This window comes from Rhinopithecus bieti, unplaced genomic scaffold (assembly GCF_001698545.2).
Source record: "Rhinopithecus bieti isolate Rb0 unplaced genomic scaffold, ASM169854v2 scaffold_13262, whole genome shotgun sequence".
Lineage (NCBI taxonomy): Eukaryota > Metazoa > Chordata > Mammalia > Primates > Cercopithecidae > Rhinopithecus > Rhinopithecus bieti.
Window position 1 is genome coordinate 2,981,983 of NW_016808004.1, and position 9,036 is coordinate 2,991,018.

Sequence of the window (9,036 nt, forward strand, 5' to 3'; positions counted from 1 at the left end):
CGCCCGGCGAGAAACCCCATTCTCTACTAAAATACAAAATTAGCCGGGTGTGGTGGCACATGTCCGTAATGCCAGCTACTCGGGAGGCTGAGGCAGGAGAATCACTTGAACCTGGGAGTTGGAGGTTGCGGTGAGCTGAGATCATGCCATTGCACTCCAGCCTGGGCAACAAGAGCAAAACTCCATCTCAAAAAAACAAAAAAGAAATAATAAGTAGCACTTGTACTTGTTTGGAGATATGGTCTTACATATCTCCCTGTGACAAATCTCAATAGTCCCATGAGAGTGGTCATCATATTATATTTTACAGAAGAGGATACTGAGGCTCAGGGTGACAAGATGACTGTTCAGCATCTCCCAGTGAGTGGAGGAGTTAGGGCTAGAAGCAAATCCAGCATGCTTTCTACCAAGAGACACCAGCGAGTAAACCCCAAAACTTATTTTTCCAAGAAAATCTCTAAAATATGTTAAATATTCTCTGCTTTCTTCAAGAGAAGATGCTGGCCTAAATAAAATCTTTCCCTGGAGGCTCAGTGTCATCACCTGTCAGACCCACCTGCAGAGTGGGTTCCCTAGATGCATAGGGGTAGAGAGGCACATTGCCTCTCTGTTTTGAACTGGCAGGAGGCTGTACTTCTCAGCTTTTCTTTCTCCTTTAACATCAAGTTGCTGGTTTCAACTTCTGCTGTCTTTGTGCCTCTAATAGCCCTCACTTCTTCACACTTCAGATGCTTGTTCCCCTTCTGATTTCAGCAGGCTTGAGATTTGGACAACCAAGGATGCTAAGCTTGCGTGTTAAATAAGAGTCAATTAAGATGTAGGTGAAGACTTGAGAAAGAAAAGTGGTTTTTTCCTTGTAGATGCTGTTTGTGTGCTGTGGTTGAGGCTATCGGAGAGCCCATCCACTGAAAACAGGGTAGCACAATATGCCTTTGACAGGTGAAATACCTGGGAATTGGCCTGGGGGCAGAAGAAGAGGTAGCCTGCCTCTTCCTCATCGGCCTCTCCCAGCCTGCCTCAGGCTATCTTGGCAAATTCACAGTTGTCCCAGGACAAGAAAGGTTAGGCAACCCGGAGAAGCACCCTGTCTGACCTGCCTGAGTTGCTGGCTCATGGAGTTAGGGTGTCAAAGAAGAGGTGGGAAGAGGGCAAGGGAATGAGGGTGCATAGACAGCACCCCCAGATGTTCTCTACTGCTGCTCCCACCAAAATAGGATGTGCCACAGTTGGGAATGAGGCAGCAGGGGGATATTTTTACCAATAAAGGGGGTTGTCACAGCTTCTTCCAGTGCCAGCTGCCATGAGAGTTAAGTGACAGGCTTTCAGCTGTCAGCCTGTCAGGTACTGTCACTTGTCCTAAACTGCCTCTGTACATCTGGCCACAGCTGGGAAGCAGGAAGGATTTCACATCTCCCAAACATGAAAAATCTAAATCACACTTTTTTTCCTTTTTTGAAAAGATTGCTATTAAAATGTAAATGTAATTTCAAGAACTTAGCACTCGGGGTGGGGAGCTTGGCCTGGGAGTAGGAATTGAGAAATGCTTATTAGCTCAGTTCCTCTTTCTGATGTAAGGAACTAGGCGAAGGAACGAACGCGAATGGCTCTTGGCTGTTTCTTTGCTGTCAGAGAGGCTGACATTCCAAAGATGCTTCCTTCACCCATTGCCTGCTGGTTTATCCGTTTTTCTGAGCTGCAGAAGAGCTGGGATGATTCAGCGTCTTGGGTGGGGTGGAGAGGAGACCCAGGACGGGCAGTTGTTGGGAGCTCAGTGGTGGAGGTGGATGGACTTTTGTTCCCAGGCAAAGGAGGGTGTATTCGGGCCCGTGGTGGTCCAGTTAGTGGAGGCCTGTGGACATGGGGCAAGTAAGCTGCTCTCTCTCTCAAGCAAGGATTCTTCCCTGGGCAGTTTCCCTGCTCCAGATTCCTGGGGAGGAGACTTCCTGAGTTCTCAATCTGAACCAGGCACTCAGAAAACTTGTCCTTTATATGTTCTGCTTGAGGGCTGCTGCTTGTAGGGTGCAGCTGGGGGAACAGAAGGATGAGCAGATAGATAAACAGAGAATGGGGTAGAGAAAGATGGCCAAGGGGGGAGTCAGGACTGTGTCTTCCCATGGCAGGACTCTGCTTCTAGCACCTTGTAGGGTGTCTGCACCTTGCAGGTGCTTTGTAGATGTTTGCATCCCCCCAGCAGTAAGTGATGGGATGGAGAGCACTTAAGTTCAGGGGTTCATGATTGGGGGCAGGGGAGCTTCTCAGAGCAGGAGGATTTTTCTGGTCCATGTGTTTAGCTGAGGAATCTGGAAGGTATTGGAGGCTAGAGATTGGAAAGGGATGTATGGATGGAAGCAAAAAAGAAAAGATACTTGATTGAACCAGGGTGGGAGAGGTAAGGCCACCTTGGCCATCTCTTCCCCTTTCTCCGAGGGGCTGACGAGAGAGTCGATTAGTGGTTATCCACATTAGATGTACAGTCATCTGCTTTAAAAAATCATGAGGTTTGGGGCCTTGCCCCCCAAGAGATCCTGGTATAATTGGTCTGGGATGTCGCCTGGGCATTGGGGTTTTTAAAAACTCCCAGGTGCCACCAAGACTGAGAACCTCTGATGTAGAGCGGTGGTTCTTTCTCTTTGAGATGGAGTTGCACTCTGTCACCCAAGCTGGAGTGCAGTGGTGCTCTCTTGGCTCACTGCAGCCTCTGCCTCCTGGGTTCAAGCGATTCTCCTGCCTCAGCCTTTTGAGTAGTTGGGACCACAGGCGCACACCACCATGCCCAGCTAATTTTTGTATTTTTAATAGAGACAGGGTTTCATTATGTTGGCCAGGCTGGTAGCAGTGGTTCTTAACCATTCACATCCAGGCCAGGAGTAGTGGCTCAAGCTTGTAATCCCAACTCTATGGGATGCTGAGGCAGGTGGATCACTTGAGGTCAAGAGTTCGAGACCAGCCTGGCCAACATGGTGAAACCCCATCTCTATAAAAATTAGCTGGGTGTGGTGGTGGGCACCTGTAATCCCAGCTACTCGGGAGGCTGAGGCCAGAGAATTGCTTGAACCCAAGAGGCAGAGGTTGCAGTGAGCCGATATCATGCCACTGCACTGCAGCCTGAGCGACAGAGCGAGATTCTGTTTCAAAAAAGCAAAAAACAAACAAAATTTGCATCCATCAAAATCCCTGAAGGCTAGTTAGAAGACAGATTGCCAGGCCCACTCCCCTAGGTTTATGATTGAGTGGGGATGAGGCCTGGGAGTTTGCATTTCCTTTTTTTTTTTTTTTTTTTTGAGACAGAGTCTTGCTCTATTGCCCAGGCTGGAGTGCAGTGGCACGATCTTGGCTCACTGCAAGCTTCGCCTTCCGGGTTCACGCCATTCTCCTGCCTCAGCCTCCCGAGTAGCTGGGACTACGCCTGGCTAATTTTTTTGTGTGTATTTTTTTTTTGTATTTTTTTTTTTTTTAGTAGAGACATGGTTTTGCCATGTTGGCCAGGATGGCCTCGATCTCCTGATCTCGTGATCCGCCCGCCTCGGCCTCCCAAAGTGCTGGGATTACAGGTGTGAGCCACCGTGCCTGGCCAGGAGTTTGCATTTCTAACAAGCTCTCAGGTGGTGCTGATGCTACTGGCCTAGGTCCCACCCTTGGAGGACCCCTTGTGCAGAGCAATCTACTGCCTGTGACTGGAAGGAGTGTGCTGTGCTGGAAAGGGCCCTGACCTGGGAGTCAGAGGCTGTGGTTTGAGTTGGGGCCCTGCCCCTTATATTTGGGTCTGTGTGCCTAGGGCAAATCCCTTCACCTCCAGGCCTCATTCTTTCCTTCTCTAAAATGAGGCAGATACGGGGCTGTAGGCTTTCAGGGTTATTGTGAGGTTCAGAGACTCAGGGATGCAGAAGTGCTCATGAGTGTCAGGTTCCTTCTGTTAAACATCAGCAAGGGTTTCCTTAACTTTTTGGCCAGTCCCAGGATGGCGTACCCTCCCCCGCCAAAGGATCTGCTTCTACTTCCCTAGACTCTCCTGGATGAGAGTGCCACACCCAGGAAGTTGTTCCAGTTGGGTCTTCCCTGGAAGAGGACCTGTTGACCACCATTGAGGGAGCTTGCTGGACAGGCACCTGATGGGTGGAGTCTGTAGAGAAAGCACTCAAATGTCAGGGGTGGTCGGCAGGAAGACAGCCTGGCTAGTGTCTAGAGATGGCCAGGAAGAGGCTGGACACTGTCCTGGCCACTGGCCCTCCTAATGATGAGGCCTCCAAGTGGTGGGATGGGGATGGGATGCACTTGAAGGAGCCCTTGCCTCTTGCTTGTATGTAGCCTGCAGCCTTGGACGAAGTGCTGCTCTCCCAAGCCAAGGCTCAGCAGGGGGTGATGCTGAGTGAGGAACACAATTCAGGATGGCTGTGCTGAAGGCAGGGCACGTAGCCCCAAATGTGCCTTGTTCACACTTCCCTCTGGCTCTTCCTGGAAAGTCTTTGTTGTCCCTGGTCCCCATCCCACTCCCTGCCTGCCATTTTGTGGCATCCTGCATTCTTCCTCTGGCTGTCTCTTCCACAGATCTCTGCTTGGCCTCTGGGCATGGCTGGACCCCAGATAGCCTTTTCTTAGCCTCTGTAGCTTCCCCTGTTTCCTCCTCTGGCCTTAGGCACATACCTGCCTCTGGGCTATGTGCCCGTCTCCCATCTGGATGGGGAGCCTCACAGGCATCCCTCCAGCCAGCATGCACTTGCCAGGGTCTGGACACCACATCTTGGTGACTGACTAGCAGCCTGAGGTCCTCACTCTGACCAAGTGATGTCCTCACTGAGTGGGATCAGGGTCTGGGGCGTGAGTGGCTGAGGGTGGTGGTGGATCTGACTGTCACCAGCTCATGTCCCTTCTGTTTCCCTCCCCAGGATGATCAGAAGTGTGTGGAGACCGTGGAGCTGGGCAGCTATGAGAAGTGCCAGGACCTTCGTGCCCTCCTCAAGCGGAAACACCGCTTTATCCTGCTGCGATCCCCAGGGAACAAGGTAGGAAGATGCCTGCTGCTGCCCCATTTCCCTCTAGGCCAGAGTCGCCTTGGGAGGCCTAAGCAGGTTTAGCAGGCCTGGCCCCTTTAAAAAGCCTGTTTTCTGTTGCATGTGGCTGAGGCTCAGCCCTAGCAGCCACCATAGGTCAGACCTTTACTCATTTTGTCTCGGAGTCTTCCAAGCCCCTAGTTGATAAGAGATGCACTTAGGGCTCTGTTGAGAGAGCTCTGCTCCTGTCTTCCCCTTGCAGGCCCAGGCCCTCCATCCCAGGCTGTAGGTTGGAAAGTAGCGTTTGGGAGGTGGGGCACTTGACTTTACCCCAGACCCTGGGGGAGGCCCAGGGCTGAGGCAGGAGAGCTGTGGATGAGGCCTCCACCCTGCCAGGCCTCAACACCTTGATGTAGCCTGGGGCAGAGCGGGAGGGTGGGGCCTCCCTTTATCCCAGGCCTTTCTGGGTGGGCCCATCCTGGACTCAGGACTGGGAGGCCTGCAGCCCTCCAGCTTTCCTCCCCTTGTACTTTCCTTTCGTGGCTGTAGCTGGGAAAGATCCCTGGTTTGAGAGAGTCTTTCCTTGGGACATGCTGTGTGTGCAGATGAAGTTTGCTGTTTGCACCACATTTCTCTGGCAGGGAGTCTGGTGGGTGTTGACACATGGTGTAGCTTCACAGATGTCAGAAGAGAGTTCAGATTTGAGGCTGGCATGCACAGTGCCTCTCGCCAGCTTGCACCCATCTGCGGCTGGGCCATTCCTTGCCTTGTGCTCTGCATGTCATGTGGAGCCTCGCAGAATAGGGCTGAGTCACAGAGGTTGGGGGTTGGGGAGCAAGTCTGGTCTGGGCCTGCTGGAGGCCATTCTGTTTCTTCCTCAGCTTTAGGGAATGGGAGCCCAGTCCTCTGCAGACCCTGAATACCAAGATGCTTTACTCATTGACCCTTTGTCCTACTCTGCAGGGGGTGGGGGCACAGAAGCAACCAAGATAGCAGTGGAGGGGGCTGTGGAGCTGTGATACTGGGAGCTGGAAGTGTGTCCAAGGGTAGGGGCTGGTGTAATTATAGTGTTCTGAGGGCTCATGGGACTGGGCCCAGATTTCACTTGACCATCTGCTGCTTAGGGCTCTTTGAGGACAAAAGGAGTCACATTTTAATCTTTTCAAGCCCTGGAGCCCCTACCCTATCCTGGAGACCCACTTCCTTCCTGAGTGGGCGCTGTATATGTGGATGTGTGTTTGAGAGAGATGAGATGCAAACTATGTTCCGTGTGAAGATCTGCCACCGGTGTGTCTGGCCCTTGTGCATATACCTTTTTTTTTATGTAGTTGAGTACTCATCTGGCCGTGTGTCTGTCTGGGTGTGTGTCTTAGTGTGCTATGTGGATGTGGGGTGGAGGGAGACCTAGCCTCTCTGGCCTCTGCCTGTGCTGTTCTGTGGGCCATCTCTTTTCCCCAGCTCCAAGAATCAGCTGGTAGTAGACTAGGTGGGCTGGGCTCAGCTCAGGGTGGAACATCACCTTCAGAGAAGCCTGTTTGTGCAGCTGTGTTCTCAGCTGCTTCAGCTAACACCCTCCTTCCCAGCCCCCAACCCTGCAAGAATTTAGGCTGGCTCTGAGAACAGGACAATCAACTGGGAGATGGGGCTGTGGAGCAAGTGGTGGGTGCTGTGGATGAAACAGTGCATCCTGGTTCCAGCTCAAGGGCCCCTGACCCTCCCCACCCCAGGAGCTCACACAGATTGGGGCTCTCCAGAGGTCAGTTGGTGGACCTGGCCCAGGGCACCGCATTCCCACATCCTTTCACCCTCCTTTCTCAGCGGCCTGGGTGTTCCCCATCCTCAGTGAGGCCTCCAGCCGGCCAGGAGGTCACATGACCCTGGCTGTCTGGTCCTGAGGCCGCCTTTTTTCCCCTCTAATCAAATAAACAAAGACTCCAATGTCTTACATGCCCCTCTCCCCCGCTTTTCCAGCCCCACACCCCGGCCCATGAGGTCACAGGCAGACGCTGCCAGGAAGCAGGGTGGCCACTGCTGGGCCTTGCTGCCCTGCTGGTCTCAGCCAGCTTGGCCCTTTCCTCTTTCCTGCCTCCTCTCTTCCCCTCCCACTTTTTTCCTCTCTGCCATTTTATCCTTCCCCTTTTCCCAGGCCTTGTGGGCCTAGTCTGTGGCTAGTCCTGTTAGCATCTAAGCTCCTAGAAGTGCCTGTGTCCCTGGGGCTTCTTGAAAGTTCTCAGGACAGGGACCTGTACAGCCTGTGGCCCTTCAGGATGACTTTGGGGGAGAGGCACAGCTTCTTGATATTCTTATTTTTTGAGACAGGATCTCACTCTTGTCACCCAGGCTGGAGTGTAGTGGCCTTTTCTCAGCTTGCTGCAACCTCTGCCTCCTAGGTTCGGGTGATCCTCCCAACTCAGCTTCTGAGTAGCCAGAACTACAGGCACATACCATCATGCCCGGCTAATTTTCATATTTTTTGTAGAGATGGGGTCTCACTATGTTGCCCAGGCTGGTAACTTCTTGGTATTCTAATTGTCTCTATTCTGGTCATCCTTGTGGAATGCCTGGCTTGTTCAGCCAGATACAGGGTTCCTTAGGAGGGTGGAGCTGGGTCCTGTTTAACCTTGTTTTCCTTCTCCTGTGGGAACCTTTTGGCTTGCACAATAGGTCTTCTCTGAGGCCATTTCTGCTTCTCACAAGGGAGCAGAAGAGAGCTGAGGCAGCCTGACTCAGGTGGGCTGGGCCACTGGGGAAGGAGCTGCAGTTTGGGCTGGGTCCAGTGGTTCTATTCTTGTCCCTTTGAGGTCCAGAGTAGTGAAGCGAGTAGAACTTGGTAATCAGACTTCTAGGCCTTCTAGGACTTCTAGGCTCTTCTCTGGCCTCCTCTTGTTCCATTGGCTCCTGAGTTCAATTGTAGACTTCTCAAGCTCCCTGGATGCTAAATCCTGCACCATGCAGGGGTCACAGCCTGTGAATAGGAGCAGCAGCTGGGTAGAAGGGCTGGCCCCAGACTTCCTTTCTAGCAGGTCCCATCACAGAGTTGGGTAGCCTTTGCGACCCCGGATGCAGTGTGGTCTGCCCCTGAGCCCCCAGCAGCCCTGAGCCCCCAGCAGCCCTGATGGCTGAGCTGAGGCAGTTGCCAAGGTGCCCTGGGGTTTCTGACTTAACTGAAGATCTGCTTTCAGGATCGAATTTACCCTGGTCATGCAAATGAGCATTTGGCTGTGCCTGGCGTGGTGGGGGTGGGACCCAGGGCCCTGTATGAGGAGGTGGCAGTGGCAGCCAGGAGGAAATTATATAATGAGGATGCTGAGGGGGCCAGGCCGACCTCAGTGTTACATAACTGGAGAGTGGAGGGAGGGGAGGTACTATCTAACACCAAGGCGGAGGATGGGCAAGCTGGTGACTGCCAACAAAGGACTAGGGCATCTTGCGGTCAGAGAGTAGGCAGTGGTCCAAAAACGGTGAGGGAAGGAAACTTGGGCCAATTCATTAATTTGTTGGCTCATTCATTCAAGAACTATTTACTGAGCACCTACTATGTTTAATTTCCTCAGCATTGGCCGGGCGCGGTGGCTCAAGCCTGTAATCCCAGCACTTTGGGAGGCCGAGGCGGGCGGATCACGAGGTCAGGAGATGGAGACCATCCTGGCTAACACGGTGAAACCGCGTCTCTACTAAAAAATACAAAAAACTAACCAGGCGAGGTGGTGCGTGCCTGTAGTCCCAGCTACTCGGGAGGCTGAGGCAGGAGAATGGCGTAAACCCGGGAGGCAGAACTTGCAGTGAGCTGAGATCTGGCCACTGCACTCCAGCCTGGGCGACAGAGCAAGACTCCGTCTCAAAAAAAAAAAAAAAAAAAAAAAAAATTTCCTCAGCATTGCTTGGTAGTAGGCAGTGTTATCCCATCTTATAGATGAGGAAACTGGAACTGTTTTGTCCAGAGGGAAGGCAATGGTGCTAATTCCTATTACTGAGTATTCACTCTGCCCAGCTCCAGATTTAGTACTTTAGATATATCTTTTTTTCCCCAATTAAAAAAAAAAAAAAA

General features: G+C 52.2%; 1 protein-coding gene across 1 annotated transcript in view; it reads left to right on the forward strand.

Moving 5' to 3' along the window:
• Positions 1-9,036, forward strand: part of PLEKHO2 (pleckstrin homology domain containing O2) — a 27,919-nt gene that overhangs the window by 9,724 nt on the left and 9,159 nt on the right. Inside the window, exon 3 of the mRNA XM_017885100.1 lies at positions 4,884-5,000. Within this exon, the coding sequence (XP_017740589.1) occupies positions 4,884-5,000 (117 nt within the window). The remainder of the gene's footprint in view (positions 1-4,883; positions 5,001-9,036) is intronic.